General features: G+C 36.8%; 1 protein-coding gene across 6 annotated transcripts in view; it reads right to left on the bottom strand.

Moving 5' to 3' along the window:
- Positions 1–1,632: 1,632 nt before the first annotated feature.
- Positions 1,633–20,486, bottom strand: part of UGGT1 (UDP-glucose glycoprotein glucosyltransferase 1) — a 187,501-nt gene continuing 168,647 nt past the window's right edge. For all 6 annotated transcript variants that reach the window (XM_028510702.2, XM_036023724.1, XM_036023721.1 and 3 more), the window contains 10 exons: positions 19,487–19,571; positions 18,118–18,206; positions 17,506–17,610; positions 16,148–16,232; positions 14,725–14,907; positions 13,163–13,323; positions 11,954–12,068; positions 8,246–8,362; positions 7,704–7,872; positions 1,633–5,985 (listed from right to left, as the gene is read on the bottom strand). In XM_028510702.2, the coding sequence (XP_028366503.1) occupies positions 5,960–5,985; positions 7,704–7,872; positions 8,246–8,362; positions 11,954–12,068; positions 13,163–13,323; positions 14,725–14,907; positions 16,148–16,232; positions 17,506–17,610; positions 18,118–18,206; positions 19,487–19,571 (1,135 nt within the window). In that variant the 3' untranslated portion in view covers positions 1,633–5,959. The remainder of the gene's footprint in view (positions 5,986–7,703; positions 7,873–8,245; positions 8,363–11,953; positions 12,069–13,162; positions 13,324–14,724; positions 14,908–16,147; positions 16,233–17,505; positions 17,611–18,117; positions 18,207–19,486; positions 19,572–20,486) is intronic.

Here is a 20,486-nt window from a genome sequence, read left to right as displayed (position 1 = left end):
TTCTGATTATATGCTGAACAGTCTGAATGACTCATTATAGTGACTTTGGATTCAGTCATTTTTTTCCCCATGAAACTTATTGGGTTTTGTTTTAGTAGGCAGTTACTAGATCATTTTGATTCTTTAAAAACTTGATTTTAGGCTTTATTAGACTGAATCTATTTTAGTTTTGCCCTTAGACCAAAGGTCTAGACCTGAGTTTTGAGATGTGGTTCCAATTCTAAGGTAGTGTGGTCCTTTAGGTTTTCAATAGAAAGCCCAAAACAAAATGTTTACCAAGTCTCTTCAATTTGGTGGGATATAAAATTTCAGATTTTCCCCAGCACCCGACATCTCTGCTGAGCTTTTCCAGCCTTCCAGTTGTTGCTTTCTGTTGGGCCTCCTGGAATCCTGCCCTGTTCATCCATAATTTAGAGAGTCAGTCATGATTTGGGGAGTAAGTAAGGTACATTCAAGGCTCTGTTGGCATCCTTCTTTCTGGGACTCCCCTTCTAATTTCCAGCTGTACAGAGAGCCCCACACTCTGAGTTAGCTGTTCCGCCCAGTAAGACTGCCAATTTTTGTTTTGTTCCTGGTGGGCCATATAAGGAATAGTCACTTAACTGCTGATCTTACCCAATGTGTTTCTCTTCAAGTGCTTGAGCCTCCTCCAGCTTTTGTGGGTCTCTGGTTACTTTCCAGTGCATTTCAATAGTGTGATAATTATTGGGAAGAGGGTTAGTCTGATATAAGGTGCTCTTGCCATTACTGGTTGCAAGACTGTAACCAGATGTCTAAAGGTTAAGATAAAATAAAATCCAACTTCATTTCTTTATCTGGGTGATACTTATACTAGTGTGTTCACTTTAAAAATCTACCAAGGTGCATGTTTATGTACTTGTGTCAACATTTGCTATAAATCAATAAAAAAGTTTGTTATAAGAATAAAACACTTTCATGTTGGCACCCAGGTAAAAACCCCTCAGGGGCTTTCTTGTGGCATGGGATCAAAACCAGACCTCCTCTCTGGAATCTCTCTCCTGGCCATGACTTCGTCACAGAAACTCACTTACAACTCCTTAAATGAGATACAATAGCTCTTGTTCCTTCCTCTATCCTTGTCTCCCTCACTCTACATGAATAATGCCTACTTATTTTCCAGGCTTCAATTGAACCAGCATCTCCTTATACAAGCTTTCCCTGACTACTAAATCCCTCTTCAACTACATCTTAGGTGCCCTTTGCTGTGTTCTCATAGCCAGGAGGCTCCCCTCCACAACCTTTACTTCAGTAAGAGCACCCATTACACTAGCTTGCAGTGTCCCATGAGAACCCGTCAGGAGAAACCACAACTCCAAATCTAGTCCCAGAGAAGGAGCTCAGAGAAAGTACAAAATGAACAAAGCCCATGCTATCCTTCCTGCTATGGTGCTGCCAAGGCAGCTTGCCTCCCAGACTGCCTAGGGCAGTTCTCCAAGGCTGGGGACCTAGAAGAGGCCTGGTTGCAACTGGACCCAGATCCATCACCACTCAAGACATTCAGATAAAGGTCTCTCGCCTGTCTGTGACTGCTTCTTTTGTCAGATAAAGGGTGAAACTTTGAGTTCTAACATTCTGCCATTCCCAAACTTAAAAGCTGAATGACCAGAAAGCTTTAGAGAAAAAAAATGTTTATTGTGTTGACCAGATCTTATTTTCATTACAGTAGCAGGAAACTCATTCACAGTTCACTTGGGTGCCAAGGGCTCCTGCAGTCATTTGAGCCCCAATGCTTGTTCCCAAGCAAGGGCAGCACCTGGACCTATGTTGCATTTAATAGAATTACAGTAAAATAGAATAGTTTTTATCATGAAGGATTTTCTTTCTAGGTACATAGTTCTTTTTAAATTCTAACATTTTTCTTTGTTTTTCCATGCTTACATTGTTATTACCAAGGATAACTGGTTGGAAAACATGGTACTTGATAACCTTTTCCTCAAATTGTTGACCTTAGGTTACTGTATTCTGACACTTTCTTTCTGAAGAGGAATTATGCCCATTGCTTTGGAAACCTAAATCATGACAAGTAAGACAGTGCCTTAGCTTATACCTTAATCTTTATCCTACTTAATTAAATCTTCCACATTTGGCTTTTACTGTTGCTAACTGGGAAAGACTCAAGAAATGGCCTCTAGCCCGCAAAATCATCACCAGAGAGTTTAAACTTTATGAACTACTTACGTCTGGAGAGCATGCAGTTGTTTAAAACTGATTTTGTGGGTGTTTTTGTAAATTGTCAGCATACTGAGGGGGAGGGATCCTTTACTTAGCACACTGTCTCGCTGCTACTCTGAAGTGCCCTGTCTATATCAGATCAAGACATCAAAGACCAAATAATAAAAGAGAAACTGGTATCCTGAAGAGATACTTTGAAATATCAATGATGACTCCAGTTAATGAGTCTAATTGGCTTGAATTCAATCACATAATTACTAAAGTCCTCATGAAGATACCTCCTCATGACATCAAAACAGGGGAAACATGAATTTAAATTTAAAATGTTATCCCACCAAACTAGACACATGACAGCTATATTTAAGTTGATTAACTCTAATTATCCCCCCAATTTTCCCCTTTATAAAATCAAATATTTTAAAAAGCTAATTATAACAATTACACAGTGATATATAAATTTAAATAACTTGTACAATGTATGCTCTATTTGTGCTACCAAGTAAGTTTCCACTAGGTGGCTTTACCAAAACTTTTACATTTCCCTGAAATCTGATACCATAGTACTAACAGTTTATTCCGAAAAATGGACTAGATAGTCCCTTGTAACTCTTTAGTTGAATTATTTTTATTAATAATTCATGGCAATATTAGAAATGGACTATTTTCAAGTCCTTATAGGGGATATGTTGGGGAAAAGGAATAATTTTATACTCATTGCTATGAGGGTGGTATCTGACAATCCCAAATTATGATATCAGTAAAGTAGAATTCCCAGCTACAGGATACTGGGATTTCCTTCTCCCCTATCACTGGGCCTAGTCTCTTTCAAAAACTATACTGCCATCCCTAGCTTTCAGTCCTTCACCCAGGGACTTAATCCCTGTAACCAGATTAAAGTTGTTCATCCAGGCAAAACTTTAACAAGGTTCAGAATGTGAGGAATTTAAAGGACGGCAGAGTAAATTAAGCTCTATTCTTGGAAACTATTTCTTAGTATATGAAAAATCCTTGTTCTCCCAAGAACTGTGTTCACATAATTCATGGGCCTACCACAATGCATGCACACTCAGTGGGTAGGCAAACATCTGTTTCCATTTGAAATGCTATTTTGACAGACTCAACACTTTATCAATCTTATGGAAAATAAACATGCTATCATTCTCAGTGTGTCAGTATTGAGTACAATTTTAAAACGCAACATAGGAATGCCCCCACAACCCTAGCAGCAGGCTGTGTGCATGGGTTTTGATCTCAGTCAAATACCACTGTTCACAGAACATAAAAAGTCACCCTGTACCATGGCTATTCTGGCATGACACATTATTTCATATCATTCTGACACTGATTCAGAAAGAAAATTTTCTATTATGGCATAATTAGAGAGGAGAAAACCCATTACATATAAATGGTGGTTTAAAACAATGCATTGTGATCAGTTTCCAGAAGCTTGGGTGTTTCAATGTAGTCAGTCCTTGCATTTTGGGGAAAAAGTCTCTTCTACCTGTCGTTTCAGTCACAATTTGCCTTCACACAATAGAGTCAACAGACAAAGCTGACCAAAACCAAATTTTAGTGGTAACATCATTTCCTAGGGAGTAATTCTGAAAGATGCTTATGCCACATGAATCAAGAATTACTGGCAGGAGGAGGGCCCTAGGCCATTTCAGAAGCAAGCTGGGTCTTACATATTTAGATTACACTATTAATAAGACCTCGTTTGGGGTGGTTACAGATAAGAGCAATGAGGACACACATACCACATAGAGAACAGATTTCACATTGTACCTTACATGAAATATGCATGAGACCTGGCAGAAAGACATAGAGAAAGGTGGTCTGGTTCATGTCCCAAGCAAACTAACATTTGAAAAGTGACTTTGGTATTTTCTGCTCAATCTCCCCAAAAATAAACTGCGAAAATGCACAATTCTGCCCATAGTTGTAGACAGAAGTGGCAGCAGCAGAAACCTTAGAAAAACTTAAATAACTCAAAGATGAAGTTGCATAAACATTTTTTATTGTCATTGATTCTATCCCTTTAATTGCTCTGCCCCTGTAAGGAGCTGTGCAGCAGGAACTCATGCAACAGTCTTTATCAATAGCAATTATTCTAAGGGACTTTTTCAGTTGTGAATCAATTTATCTAAAAATGTTCTGAGATCTCTAATCAATTTTTAATGGAATTATGAAAGCAAAATCAACAGCTCCATCAGAATGTTTGAGAGACTCCTAAGCTTATTTTTGCATGTGAATATGGAAAAAAGACATTATTTGAAATTTGTCATTAAGACTGATTTTTTTTAAGAAGACTGCAAATCAATGTCACCTGGTTTAGAAGAATGAGGATTTAGCTGTCCATTTGTACCCCTCCTATTTTTTACAAAGCGGGCAAACACAAGAGTTTGCAGTTATGATCCTGCTGCTGCCTCTGGGAAGGTGAGTGGAGGACCTGGGACTTCGCACCCACACACAGGCCAGCCACACACCAGAACGCTCCTCATGTGAGCCTCCCAGCATTGCCCATTCACCAGGACACACTGCTCCAGAAGGCCACTCTGGGTAGAAACACAGAAAGCCATGACTAAAGGGCTAATATGGCTTGAAGATATAACTATGTTAAAGTCAGGATTGGTGGAGTGTTGAATTTCTGCAAGCCAAAGGCCACCCACAGCATGAAGCTAAAAGAAATATGGAACAGTGTAAAAACCACATGAATTACACTGTTCAAACCCCTGCTGCTCTCAGATCTCAGAGTCTTTTGTAGAGAAAAGTAAAAGCCAACTTCCCTGTGTCTGAGAGAGAAAAATCCTTGAAGGAGAAGAGGTAGCCCTGAGGCTCCACGATATGTCACTAGAGGGTTTATTATGGCTATATCCAGTAAAGAAATCAATAACAACACTTCTTTAGAAAGTGGAAAGAAAAAGCAAATACTTTAACAAATAGAAACATTTACAAAATAATTACCTAAAAGATTCAGTAAAGTTGGGCGGGGAGTCAGAATAATGTTTTCATTTCAAATTAGTCACAATGGTGCTAACGGTTTATAAGAAAGAACAGCAAATTTTCATTTTTCCTCATCTCTCCTGCAACAACCCGGAGCCCTCATGCTCCTGATATTTCCCATACCCTCTCCCTAACCCACCCTTATCCTGCCCATAATTTACTTATCCTGAGCTAACCCTAAAGACACAAACTGATGGTTGGGTCTCAGTTCAACAGTGAACTAATATAAGGGGAAGAATGCAGGAAGGGCACAGAAATGCACTGGAGTAAACCTTGAGGTGTGTAGACGCTGGACAAAGCTCCTGCCAGCCCAACTCAAAGTGGTACCTGCACACAATGCACGCTGCAGACTGACTCTGCTGCCAGTCAATGGAGGCAAGGAAGAATGTGGCGGATCTGGCTGGTTGGTTCCCATGACAGTGTGGTACACAGTGTGCTCTTGGGTGGTGGTACACAGGACTTGTTTTGCTCCCACTGCCTTTGCCATTTTCCCTTTGGGTTAGAAGACTGCTCTTTACAGGGTCCCCAAAGATCAGCCACTCACTGTGCTCTGTTGTACAGATCCAAGAAAGCCTCAATTTCAAAGACCCGCACACAGCCTGCCAATGTGCAGGAGTCCAAAGTCAAATGCTTAGCATCAAAAGGATCTGGGCACACCTGCTCAGCCAATTCATCAGCAGTTGTATAGACAGATCAGAAAAAACTAGCTTTTAATAAAAAAAGTGTTTTTCAAATGGTGCAATTTCACATCCTTCTGTGGAGATCATAATTCTTCATGTTTCTGAGGTCCTATAGAAAAAGAGAATAATTGAAGAGAAAGTGGGGTATCCTCAAGTTATAAAAATACAAACTGGGCATTTTCTAGTACTGTAACCTATTATTTGTGCCCATATTGGCATTTTAAATCAGCATTTCTTTCTTTTAAAATTTTTACAAACTTTGGTTTGGTCTGCTTTAAAGTAAAAATAAAAAATATTTTTATTTTTACATGGAAATTATCTACATATCCCTATTTAATGTGAACTGTTTTCAAAGTACAGTACTCACTTCCAGTGAAATGTGCATTTTTAGTCAGGATTCTTCTTTTTTTAAAATTTAATAGCATATAAACATATTCCTATATGGCTTACTTACCATTCACTATGCTTGCATGTTTAAACTGCTTTCAACACTTTTGGTTTGTAAGTATCAGTAAAATAATTTCTTCATGTATATAACTTTTTTTCATCTGTTGAATTATTTCTTTAAGGTAAATTCACAAGAGAGAAAATTTTGACGTATAAACATTTTAACTATGCCTGGTGACTGATTTACAGCTTTTTAACAAGAGCTGCTATAACACACTGGAAACCCAGGCAGTTTTACAACCAGCTCCCCAACAACAGCCTTATCAATATGAATATTTTCCTGTGTGGTGCATAGGAATGGATGCTGGATTACTTCAATCTCATTACTATTTCCTTAAATTCATTTACTGTTTATACTTTCCTCTTATTTGAATAGTATGTCTACATTCTTTGCTCAGCTATGGAAATCCCTGAGGTTTTACTAATGAATTTGAACTAATTATTTTTATGGTAAATACCCAAACTTTTAGGTGTGATATTTAATATCATGATAAGAGTCTTTAGGATATGTAAGTGAATCACTCAAGAGCCATGTTCTCTGATTGCTTTTTTAGAATTAGTTTTGAGCTGAATAAATGTTAAATAGAGTCCAGCTTATTAATATAAAGGTAACTTTTGTATTCTACTGATTTTTTCCAAATGGCTACCATTAAAGATATAGACATAGTAGTAAAAGCACTATATGCAGACTTAGTCCTTTCTATTATTAGCCTAAATTAAATACAAATGTATCTGTCAATCCCAAATGTGTTCATTTACTAGTACCTAGACAGATTTAATGAAAAAAACAAGGAATCTGGCAAGAGATCCCAATAAAATGTCATGTTTGGTTTTTATTTATGCATCACAAAACTCATGAACCTAAAATAACAATAATCACAATGAAAGCACCCTTTCTCCAAAAAAAAAAAAAAAAAAAAAGGCAAACAAAAGAAAAGGGCAGTGCCCTGGCTGGTAGCTCAGTGGATTGAGAGCCAGCCTGCAAATCAAGGGGTCGCTGGTTCAATTTCTAGTTGGAGAACATGCCTGGGTTGCCAGCCAGGTCCCCAGTAGGGGGCACGTGAGAGGCAACCACACACTGATGTTTCTCTCCCTCTCTTTCTCCCACCTTTCTCCTCTGTCTAAAAATATATAAATAAAATTTTTAGAAGTTTTAAAAATTAAAAAAAAGAGAGAAGAGCAGCAACTACATTAATAAATACTATTGTTTATAGGCCAAACTGAAAAAGGAAAGTGAAAAATATACACTGGATAATGTCAGGATGGAAGAATTATTAAGTGATTCTTCTTTTCCTTTTCTTCATTATTATGTCATTTTTGCAACAAACAGAAATCAGTACTGAGAAGAAGTACTTACTCAAAGCAAAAATTTGTCCTTACCTTCTTGGTGTGGCTCTTTTGTCATCTTCTCGTTGTACAGTACTCCTGCTTCTTTTTCCTTCTGAAAGCGAATCTGTAGTTGCTTGATCTCTTGATCGTAGTCCTGCCACTCTGGAACAATGCGAACAGCTGCTTCTAGCTTGGGCTCTTTGGTCATGGGATTATTACACTGTGAAAACCAAAATGGCATACTTCATCTGAGTTGAATAAAGGGTACATTATATGAAATTCAAAGATGTTTCTGTTTCAAGTTCTAACTGGACAAAAGGAACGCCACTGAGGAACCGAAAGACAGATTAGCAGAAGCAAAAGTAGTACTTCCACTAACCGTAATAGTGAAACCACAAATAGTGAACACAGCCCCATCAGACACTAGATGACTGGCTTTCTGCTGCAAGCACAGAGAGGTATCTGCTTACTGTAAGATGTACAGTCCCTAGACTATACAATTGCAGAGAAAGACTACACAAGAATCTATGTATAATAATTATCTAGTAATACACCCCCCTGGACTAAGACACCAAGAAGCTCGGACAGCTCACCAAATCAATCGTTTTTGCCCTTTTCTTAGAGGCGTCATCACACCACGTTTCACACCAAAGCCATTCTTGAGGGAGTGATTTAATTGGCACCTGATGGATCATGTTATTGGGCAAATCCTATTTGGTAAAAATAAATATATAGATAAATAAATGCATAGTAAATTAGTGATGTTAGCTGTTCATAACATAACATATGCCAGTTACAAATTTTTAGAAATGTGCAAGTCCTTACCAAAAACCTTAGAGAATCTAAAATATTTTGATGCTTTGAAAACCACAAAGTTTAGAGGACTCGTAAAATATCTACCCATAATAAGCACCTGAAAATCTTCAACTTAACATTCTCAAATAGCCTGTACCTAGACTTTCCACCATGAGGGTAATTCTAAGAAAAAATACTCCTGCCTTTTAAAGTCAACTAAAAATAGAGCTTGGTTCTTATATTTCAGCTTTGCTTAAAGGAAACTTTGAGTTCATCTTGTCTACTGAGGCCTGATCCCAAATGGATCACATGTTTTCTAGCCAACTGTTCTCTACGCTTTGAAGCTTTTTTTCTCAGGAAACCTTTTGAGTTTGACACAACAGAATGTTTGATTGTCCTAAGACACAAACAGCAATATAAGCCAGCAATTCCACTTGTGGGTATGTACACAAAAGAACTGAAAGCAGGGACTCAGACAGATACTTATACACCAATGTTCACAGAGGCATTATTCACAATAGTCAAAAGATGGACATAAATCAAATGTCCATCAACAAATGAATGGGTAAGCAAAATATGGTATATACATACAATGAAACAGTGTTCAGTCTTAACAGGAAGAAAATTCTGATACATGCTACAACACGAATGAACATTGAAAACAGGTTAAGTGAAATAAACCAGACAAAAAAAAGAAAAATACTGTATGATTCCAAAAGTACTTAGAATGAGCAAATTCATACAGACAGAAAGAAAACAGAATAGAGATTACCAGGGCCTGGAGGAGGAGAAGAGGGGTGGTGCACAGTTTCTGTTTGAGATACTAAAAAAGTCTGGAGATGGACAGTTATACAACATTATGAATGTACTTAATGCCACTGAACTGTACAATTAAACAGTAAATTTTATGTTACATATATTTTACCACAATTACATTTACTACACATTTACCACAATTACATTTACCACAATTACATTACTAAAACTCACACTAAGGGAAATTAAAGGATATTCTTCAGGCAGATAGAAAATGACTCTTTATGGAAGCCCACAAATACAAGGAAAAAGGCATCTAACCAAAAGGGTAACTATGTGAGTAAATCTAAATCTAAATAGATACTGACTGTACCAAACAAGAATAATAACTTTTTCTGAGGTTTAAAATATAGACAGATCTAAAACACAAGGCAACAAGGCATTTAGGTTGGGACAAATGGAGTTGACAAATTCTCAGGCAGTGCTACTCAAAATATGGTATGCAGACTTGCCGCAGGGAACTTGAAAGGAATGAAGGTTCTTGGGCCCAACAATTTATTTACTAATCACCCTGTGCAAATAGTGCCCAGATATTAATGCCTTGGTAAGTTTTCCAGGTGTTTCTTTTATGTATGCCAAAATTTGAGAAGTGCTGCTCTGATGATTTTGCACTATGTGCTAGGTAGGTAAAATATATTAATTAATATTAGCCTTTGCAAAATCATAAATGCTTACTATAATTACTAGAATAATCATTAAAAAGAATTGTAAAAGAATGTATAGCTTAAGCTAACTGAGAGAAATGAAATTATAAAAACTCAATCAATCTCAAAGAAACTAAGGAGAAAAAATACAGAACGTGTAATAAGTAGGATTAATACAGAAAAGCCAAACTTATGAGTAATTACATTAACTATAAATTAGATAAATGTTCAAATTAAATGACTGTCACACCCAATGAAAAAACAAACAGATACAAGCTATTTGTAAGAAACAGAACTAAAACATAAGGATAGAGAAACAAATCAGCAAACAAAGTTGGAGAGGATGCTGAGAAAAGGGAACCCTAGTGCACTGTTGGTGGGAATGCAGACTGGTACATCCACTATGGAAAACAGTATGGAATTTCCTCAGAAAATTAAAAATGGAACTGCCTTTTGACCTAGCAATTCCACTGCTGGGATTATACCCTAAGAGCCCTGAAACACCAATCCAAAATAACCTATGTACCCCAATGTTCACGGCCGCACAATTTACAATAGCCAAGTGCTGGAAGCAACCCAAGTGCCCATCAGTAAATGAATGGATCACAAAACTATGGTACATTTACACAATGGAATACTACACAGCACAGAGAAAGCAGAAGCTTATACCCTTTGCAACAGCATGGATGGAACCAGTGAGCATTATGCTAAGTGAAATAAGCCAGTTGAGGAACAAATACCATATGATCTCAACTCTAACTGGAACATAATCAACAAAAGAAAAAAGCAAACAAAATATAACCAGAGACAATGAAATTAAGAACAATCCAACAATAGCCAGAGGGGAGAGGGGAGGGGACAGTGGAGAGAAGGGTTTTCAGGAACTACTATAAAGGACACACGGACAAATCCAAGGGTGAGGGTGGAAGCAAGGGAGGGAGGTGTGTTTGGCTGGGGTAGCGGGGAGTAGTGGGGGGAAAATGCAGACAACTATAATTGAACAACAATAAAGTAATTTAAAAAAAGATAAAAAATTGAACAATTTAAAAATATACAATGTAACACTAACCAAAAGGAAAAGTAATGTAGCTGCACTAATATTAGAAGAAGAACATTTTAAGGCCCAAAAAGAAAAAGGTATAATCAGAGATAATAAAAGGTTAATTTTTCAGAAATATGCATTTAACTTCTAAGTTTCTAGCCACTCAATAATAGTCTCAAAACACATAAAGCAAAATTTGACAAAACCAAAAACAAGAAAAATTTTACAATAAAATATTTTAACACAATTATCTTAGTAACTAATAGAAAAGAGACAAAAAACATGTAACGTATTGCTAAACATGAACACATATAGAAAAATATTACATCTAACAAGTACAGAATATAAAGTCAGATGAAATGTTTCCCAAAACTGACCATATGTGAGTCAAAAAGCAAATCTCAATAATCTTCAATGCCTGAAATCACACAATTCATTCTCAGATAATAGAATAAATGTGATAGAAATTAATAACAAAAACATAAATGGAGACCCTCTCCATTTCAGCATTTTGTCTCAGTTTCTGCGCCACAAGAGGAGTTCCTGCTGATTTACATGGGGGCAGCATCCAGATGGTGAGCTGTTTACAGGATCCTGCCTGGTAGCCCACCACACAGGAGGTGAACTCACTCTCTGAGCAGTACAGAATGGGGCTGGAATGGGGCCTCATTAAGAGGCTTTGTGCAGAGGTCAAGAAGGCGGGGGAAGACACCATCTACACCTGCACCTCTACCACTCAGATGGGGGAACATCACTGAGAAGCCAGCATGGCTGAGAGCAAAGCCCCCTTATCAGGCCTTTGACATTTTCCACTGGTATGTCTTCTTTTGAGGACAGATAAAAATGTCACACACAGAAATACAAAATTCTTTCCCATGAAGAAACAAAACACCGTCCCAAGAGGACTGAACAGATTAGAAAATAATACATCATTTTCTGACACAACGTGGTATACCCATCACTAAAAGTGTTAACCAAAAAAAAAAAAAAAAAAAGGTGCTTACTTGATCAAGATTTGAAAGGCTGTTAGGATCCTGACTCAGACCTTGGTACTGTCCTCTGAGTCTGTCACCAGCAGCTATTTTCCTAAACTTCTTCAGATCAACAACATACAGTGCACTGGATAGAGAAGATCCATCTGTTACAACCATGGTTTATGACATAAAAAGGAAGAGCACTTCATAATGGAACAGGTTACTAGGCAAACATTCTGGCTTTTCTTTGAAAAAGTGAGCTGAGGCCTGGTGGTGGACCTGAGGGTCAGTCTTATGCTACTTTAGAAATGACTAAGAAAATTACTACAAAACCCATATGCTGCTACCACAAGCTCGGTTTGTCACTCTTCCTTATGTAATTGCCTTCCAAAAGAAATAATATAATCTCTGACAAAAGACTTCTAGCCAACATCAACAGATTGGGTATTAAAAGCTATAGTAATTGCTAAATAACCATTAGTCAAAAATATCCTAATAATGTTTTAAATGTTGCAGAGGAAAAACACAAGTTATTTTTTGGATGATAAACATAAAGTTTAATACTGATATCACTATATCCCAATGTTTATCTCTGTATATGTTGCTTCCTACAGGTCCCCAACCCTACAAATCTACCAAATCACAATTTGCCCAGAGAAGATCATATAGTGTTTGTCAGAAAAGTATGAAACACATACATTTGGTTTGACCCAGAAGTTATTCTTCTGGAAATTTATCCTACAGGTATATTGAAATATACAAGATAATGTATTTAATTATTTAGTGCAACAATGTATGTTAGAGCAAAAAACTATAAATATAATAACACTACTGGAATAATATGTAGATGTAAAAAGACATAAGGTCTCTCTATACATATAATATTTATGAGAGATGTTAAGTTAAAAAAGCAAGGAATAAAACTGTAAATAGGATGGTATATTTTGTGTAAAAAAAATTCATATTTTGTGCAAAAAGGGAGTCATAGTTGTTGTTTATGTAGGAATTAAAAACATTCTGTGGGACATACAGTAAATTAGCAGAGAAAGTTATCTGTTGTGAAATGAAAACTAGGTGAAAGAGACAAGATTGAGATTTTTTTTCACTGTATAGTTTTTCTAATTTTTTTAAATTTATGAATTGTGTTAATGTATTACCTATTTGTTTTAAATATACAATATTAATTTAAAGAAAAGAAAATTTAAAAAAACAGTGTTAGGAGCAGTTCCTTTTCAGTACCTGATATGGTACTTCCGCCCAGCCAAGTGACTGGCCCAGTATCCTGATTTCCAGAACCTGTAGCCATCCATTTCTTTTCGGCTATCACAGAAAGGAGTATAGCCATAAGGGGCACCATCCAAATTGAAATCTCTTAACTCTTTCAGATCTGTTCGTACGATCTGGAGAAAAGATCACAAGTCATTTGTTAAACAAGCATGTAGATAGCAGTTTCCTGAAAACAGAGAGTAGCTCACTGAAGGAATCCTGGAGAGCAACAGGTAAATGGCACAGGCTCCAGAAGGAGGCCCAGTCCGAATGTAAATTCCTCCACTGATTAGCTGACTGCCCTCACTAATAGGTAAGACACTTAGCTTCATGCTTGGCACATAGTAGTATTAGTAGTCAAAAAAAAGTAGAAATAAATTTACATTGCTTATCCTCACCATGACCCAGTTTCCTCATCTGTAAAATGGGGATCACACAGGGCTATTGGGAGGTTTATGAGTTAATACATGGACATATGTGAAACAATGCCCATTTTAGTTTCTATATGAAATGAATTAAGAGATAAAACTGCATACATGATACTGGATTGGCCAAAAAGTTTGTTTAGATTTTTCTGTAAAATAAAAAACATTTTTCACTTTCACCAATAATTTTATTTACTTGGATATTTTTAGTATGTTGGCTCGCTCCTATGTAGTATAACATTGAATGTTTTCAATTAATGCTTTCATTTGATCCCTATCAACTTCAACTGGTCTACCTGACTGTGGAGCATTGTCCAGGGAGAAATCTCCAGCATAAAACTTCGCAAACCAATTTTGACACGTTTGATCATTCACAACATCTTCTCCATAAACTGCACAAAACAATTTTTGCATTTCAGTCGAATTTTTAGCTTTCTTGAAAAAATAAAGCTAATACGACAAAAATGTTGCTTATTTTCTTCTATCTTCAATATTAAAATGGCTACACAAAATTCACCAATTTTGATGTTCTCTTATTTACTTCTATTTTTTAAAGATTTTATTTATTTATTTTTAGAGAGGGGAGAAGGGAAGGAGAAAGAAAGGGAAACTCAATGTATGGTTGCCTCTCGCATGTCCCCTACTGGTGACCTGGCTCAAAACCCAAGCACGTGCCCTGACTAGGAATCGAACCAGTGAACCTCTGGTTCACAGGCCAGCACTTAATACACTGAACCACACCAGTTAGGGCTGATGTTCTTTTTTTTAAATGCACAGAGATATGACAGCTGTCACAATACAATCTAACAAAATTGTTCTGAATGAACTAAGCGCTACTAGAGCCATCTTGTGGAAAAAAACCACATGAACTTTCTGGCCAACCCAACATAATGACAACAATGTAAAGAAACATAAGAAAATACAAAAAGGAGATATATCAAATGCAAATTTTAAAGGTGATCACATCTGGGTGATACCTTTCCATAGATTCTAAATAATGTAAAATAAGCATGTATTTTTCTATAACTGGAAAAATAAAACCATTCAAAAAGGAAGAAAAAGTCTAATGCCTTTAATACAAACTTTTAAATGTAGCCTTTAAAAGCTTACCTGATCAGCATCTACAAACAAGAATTTATCAACAACCAGTGGGAAGAGCACATCCAGGAAAAGGATCTTGTAACCCCAGATGATGCGTTGTTTTTCAGTCTGTTGATGAAGCCACCGGGGCCATTTGTACTGAACAAGCTCATATTGGAAATTGTATTTGTTTGCCATGTAAGGTATAAACTCCTATTTTTAGACACAGGGAACAACAAATAATCATTTACTTTGATAAGAAAATGGGCTTTATAATCATAAGACAACTATCATGATTATGGCACAAGTAAAACATTTACCATAACAGTGGTCCAATAAAATTGAACCATTAACTCACTCGTGACTACATAAAAAAGTACATATAAACTTTTGCCAAATCCTCATTTCTTTATGACTTCTGAGCACTACATGAAATGACAGAAATCTTTTTTTCTTTTATATTTTTTCTCTTTTCTTATTTTCTTTTTTTTAATAATTTTTTTCTTTTACAAACTTTTGTGTCAAGAGGGCTGACTTTCAATAGACTGCAGCAAGGGAGCTGCTCTGCTAAGTACAAAACCCTGACCCAGAAGCAGGTCCTCTTTGAATAGTTTAGCGCCAAGCTCCCCACATGTGGTGCCTAACAGGTAAGTGGGCAGCCTCCTTTCTGGCAGCAGCAATCTTTAGGTGAAGGCTTTTAGATAACTACTTTTCATTTGTGTATGTGCATTTAAGAGAAATAAACTTCGTTTGTCTAAACTTGATCAATAAAACATGTTTGAGCTTGATTTTTAAGCCAATCTCTCAGCTAGGTATAACCCAAGGGATGATAGGGCAAACCCAAACTGAACAAATATATTGCCATTAAGTCTTTACTATTCTAAATACAAGCAGACCAGACGTGAATTATTTATATAGAAGAGAAATTACTGAATATATTAAAAGTTGTTTAGTAAATTCTACAGAGTAACAACAATAAAAAATATGCAAATAAATCAATTTAGGTGACAAATACTAACATATATATAAAGCAGAATACTTTCCAAGTATGTTTTTGTTTTATACAGATGAAGGATTACTTCTATGGATCACTGGGTAGTTGCTCATGATGGAACTAATCATCTTTCTTAATGAAAACCAGTATCACATTTTCTAATTAAACTAAGACATGCATGCTCAGAAGAAAAGAATGTTATTTCATCAAAGCAAATGATATGGACTCTCTTCCTAGTCTTCAAATAGGACATAATTTTGTGTTCAGTTTTATAACTGTTATCCCAAAATGGATCAGTCTGGAAGAGTAATCAACATAGAAATATGCAATTGAATCAGAAAAACTTAATAAAAATAAAATTTAAAAATTATACAGATAACACAGAAGTAGTAAAAAGTACATTGTACAGCACATATGTCCTTAATCTAAGAATATTTTCCTTTTCCCTAAGGAACAAACCTTAAATGTGGGGGACAAATAATTCTTCAAAAACCAAAATTTCACAGGAGTCTTGGTATTCTTCAGTACTGATAACATCATTATGCTGCCAGAGAAAAGCAAATAATATAAATAATCTCCCAACATGTTTTTATTTCAACAAAATCAAGTAGTCAATTACAAGATCACTAAATGTTCTTTAAGGCAGAGCTAATGTTCTTTAAGGCAGAGCTAACTGATGGCTTAATTGGGGAAAGGGAGACCCTCAGTAATGGAAAACTGCACTTATTCCTTCTTGTAAATATGTCACTGAATGAGAAAGGAGTATTTCTCAACTACAAAAATATACCTAACTGATAAAGGCAAATGTTTTAATTATGTTACATCTTCAAATAAACTGCTTCATGAACTGATATATTAACTATGATACAAATTAATAACAGAGGTTCTGGCACACATCACTGTAACAAGAAAGTCTGTAAAGCCACAGCAGTTTTGTGGAACTGGCCTGCCCCTCACAGCCTGTACTGGAGACCTCTGCCAAGGAGAAGGTAAAAAAATGGCAAATGGCTAGTTTCAGAAGTCCCTATTTTGAAAACACACAAAAACACTTTTTGAGTAAAGGAATTTAATTAAATTCAATTGTCACTAACATATGACATTACTATTTTAGGTCAGATATTATTCCTTGGAAACAGAAGGTCTAAAACATGAGTAAAATGACATTTCGATTATTTGCTATACTAGATTTGCAGTGGGAGATTTAAAGTAATGAGTCCTGGCTTAGGAAAGTCACTCCCAGGCAAAAGCACCTTCCTGATCACTGACCACAAAGCACTCCTGAGAGCCTTTCCCCCTGGCAACCACTTCATCAACCAGCCCCAGCCAGTGGCCTCTCCTTGGCCCTGGCTGTGTGACCTCAGGCAAGTCCCTTCACCCTGAGTCTGTCTATAAAACAGAGATGCTCCTATATGAGAACTAAGATCACTCCCACCCTGCCCCAACTCTAAAATCCTATGAATCTTTAGAAGGCAGGTCCATGATACTGTTCCACTTTGATTCTGTATATTAACCTCTTAATTTGTAGTCTAAGCAATGCTTGGAGACCAATTAAACACCACTATTTATAATGTATGCAGAGTGATATTAAAAATTTATACCCCTGCAATATCCATACAGATGCATTTACGATATAGCTTGAGCTCATGCTGTTAGCCATATCAAAACAAGTACAATTATTTATGGTAATCTATTCATAACCCTCAGAGTGCTTCAAATAAACAGAAGTATAATGGAAGAATCCATAAAACATTTACTCTCTAAAAAAGAACACTGTGACAAATTCATTTGTCAATATTGAAATAATCAACATGACTAACCGAAGAAATCGTTCATAGAGATGGCCAGATGCCACAGAGAAAATATTGATGATGTCATCTTTGTCCTGCTTCGCTGCCTCAGTGCTCTGTCCTCCCGTGAAGCCCCTGTAACAATAAAGGTAAGACACACAGCCCTTGCAGGGGAGACTTAAAGAGACAGCATTTTCCTATCTCTGCTCCTTCCCTAGAAACCAGTGTAAAGGACCAGGTGCCAGGTGTCCCTTACACTGAGGAGGAAGAGAGAACACACAGCTAAGATACAACCCCACAGGGGAACAACTTTGGGAGAAGAGTGAACAAAGGCTTTTCCACAGAATGCAGGGAGTTCAATGGAGAGTCAACAGAATAATGATCAGTCAGGCCTCCAAAGAACAAGCACAACCAACGAGAGTCAACAAATGGAGCAGAAGGCACTTCACTGTGTGGGGACCTTAACTTTTTGTTATCAGTAGGAAATACTCATGCACACTAAATTTAAGTGCAATTTTTGGCTGCACAGAGCACCAAATCTGAAAGGCCCAAGACAGAATCATTATGCTCAAAAGAAGGGAGAGATGCTGCTTATATTACAAAGTTTCCTAAAAATAATACTTTTTTATTATGCCAATATACCATTTGAAGGAGTCCCAAAATCCAGACTCATTCTCATTAGTTCCATCACTCAGCAAGTCTTCATTCACCATGTCTGTCTTCTTCTGAACCTGCAGTCACATATGAAGAATCTTATTCCTCCTATTGGGTTTAATAGGCATTAAACTGGTTTTCATTGTGGGCACTACCAACAATAGGGAACTAATTCTCATGCAAGCAGGTACAACCCACTCAGAGGCCAGATATATTCAGCAGAAGTATCTTCATCATATCACATAAAACCTTAAGTAAGAAGACAGCAACCTCTTTTAATTAGACAATAACTGTTTTTAGTTTGAAAAAAGTATGAAGAACCTCAAGCAATTGTATAGGAAATATAGTCTGAGTAAAATACAAGTACAATTCACTAAGCTAACACAGTTTAAGTTCTAGGGTGTAAGTGTAGCCTACATGAGTTCTGTTGGGAAAAAGTCATTTCACATCACAGTCTTTGTTCAGGATTTAATAGTAAAGAGCCAGGAGAACCTTCTCTATGGCATAGTGATCATTTTTTCAGCTCAACCATGTATGGTCTATGTTAGGTTTTACTGTGTGTAAAAACTGGGCTCAGACCCTAACCACCACAATCAAGTGAGTAGCTCAATAAAGTGAGTCAAAATCTTTTTTACTGGTGAAGGATCTTCCTTCAATTTATAAAAAATGCAACACCTGTGAAGTACAAGAAAGCAAAGTGCAATAAAACAAGGTATGTCTGCATTTACTCTACAATACCTTTTGATAGCTTTTGAATTTAAGGCACTAAGGACTTTAAAATTCTGAGAATAGAAAGTGAAAAGAAATTAAATGAGCTACCATTTATAACTGTTGGTAAAATTTTCATTAGCATTCTCGATTTTCTGAGAATAGTCATTGATAACAATGTAAATTGTGGTTATATGAGAACACAATATCTATAAAAACATTTTTTCTAAAACGAGACTTGTTTTGCTCACTAAGGTTACCCAAAACGTGCACTCTCTGAGCTGAAGCCACAAATGCATATTTAGAAAAAGCATTTTGCATTTAAAACAATGTTTTTATATACACTACAGTGAAATTCCAAAGATGAATTAAAAGTCTTGGGCTTCTTTTTCTCTCCCCCTCAGCTTTACTGAGATTTAATTGACACATAACATTGTATAAATTTAAGGTATACAGCATGATGATTCTGTATACTCATATATTGTGAAATGATTATCACAATAGCATTATTATTGGAGTTAACCAATCCATTACTCACAAAGTTTGGGGTTGGTTTCAAGACATATTTTTAGATAATAGCTACTGAATACCAAAATGCTGCTACTTTTACCAACTATAAACGAGTAGCTGCCTTATATACCAAACTCACCTTCACTTTAATAATTTTGCTCTTGAAGTTATTGAGGACAACAACAACTTCACCAGCATCGGGTGGAGAGTCTGTCCCATCATGGCTTAGAGAGAAAAGGGAGAAAGTTAAGATGGATGTTACATATCACAGCTTTCAAATGCAGTAGGTGCTCTGACATCAATCCACTATACTTGTCCATCATTTTATCATAAAGGAGTTTCTCAGAACAAATTAATGTTTCACAACCTGCAGGAAACACCTTCAGGGTAGAGAGAAGCACTTGCCAAAAATCTCTATCCTTTAAACATTGAGAATTCCAGTCAGTCAATCACAGCCCAAACTTCCTTCTTGAGTTCCCTGAAATTACCTTTCACAGAGTGAGAGAGTACCAGTGCTGACAAGTGCATCATGGATACTTAACCACCATCAATGTGCACAAGGTATGAGCCAAGTCCAAGACCTTCAGTGAAGGAGTGCCAGGGCCATGGGCCACTCTGCACAATCACCAGAAACACACTCCTTCTTCTTTTCATTGGGCAAATAACAAAGCATGGCTCTACCTCAGAGTTTCATAAAGGCATCTACTCTCTTCTGCCTGGAGGCACATGAGCCAGTCTAGGCCCCACACTCAAGCTGGTGCCCACACTCTGGAGGAAGACCTATCACAAGCTCTATTTGCTGGCAGATGGTGCAGAAGAGGCAAAACATTTCCCTACTAATGAACTGTAATACCTAAAATTTGTAAATACCGATTTCCAAGGTATTAACTGCAGAAAGTCATCATAGAACATAGATTCACTGTTATCCTACAGATAGCAGGATTCTCAGGTGAAGGTAAGATTCTGAAGGGAGCACAGGAGACACTCTAGAGGCTGGAAATATCCAACGGGAAGCACAGGAGGCAGGGAGCCCGATACAGCAGGAAGAGAGAAGGTTACTACACTACTAGGGAGTGAGGAGAGTGTCCAGAGAAAGGACACACAGAAAAAAAAGGGTTTAGAAAAGCAGATAAACTTCC

The sequence above is a fragment of the Phyllostomus discolor genome, chromosome 4 (assembly GCF_004126475.2).
Source record: "Phyllostomus discolor isolate MPI-MPIP mPhyDis1 chromosome 4, mPhyDis1.pri.v3, whole genome shotgun sequence".
Lineage (NCBI taxonomy): Eukaryota > Metazoa > Chordata > Mammalia > Chiroptera > Phyllostomidae > Phyllostomus > Phyllostomus discolor.
The sequence above is the reverse complement of the archived record's forward strand: the minus strand, read 5'-3'. Positions and strand labels throughout refer to the sequence as shown.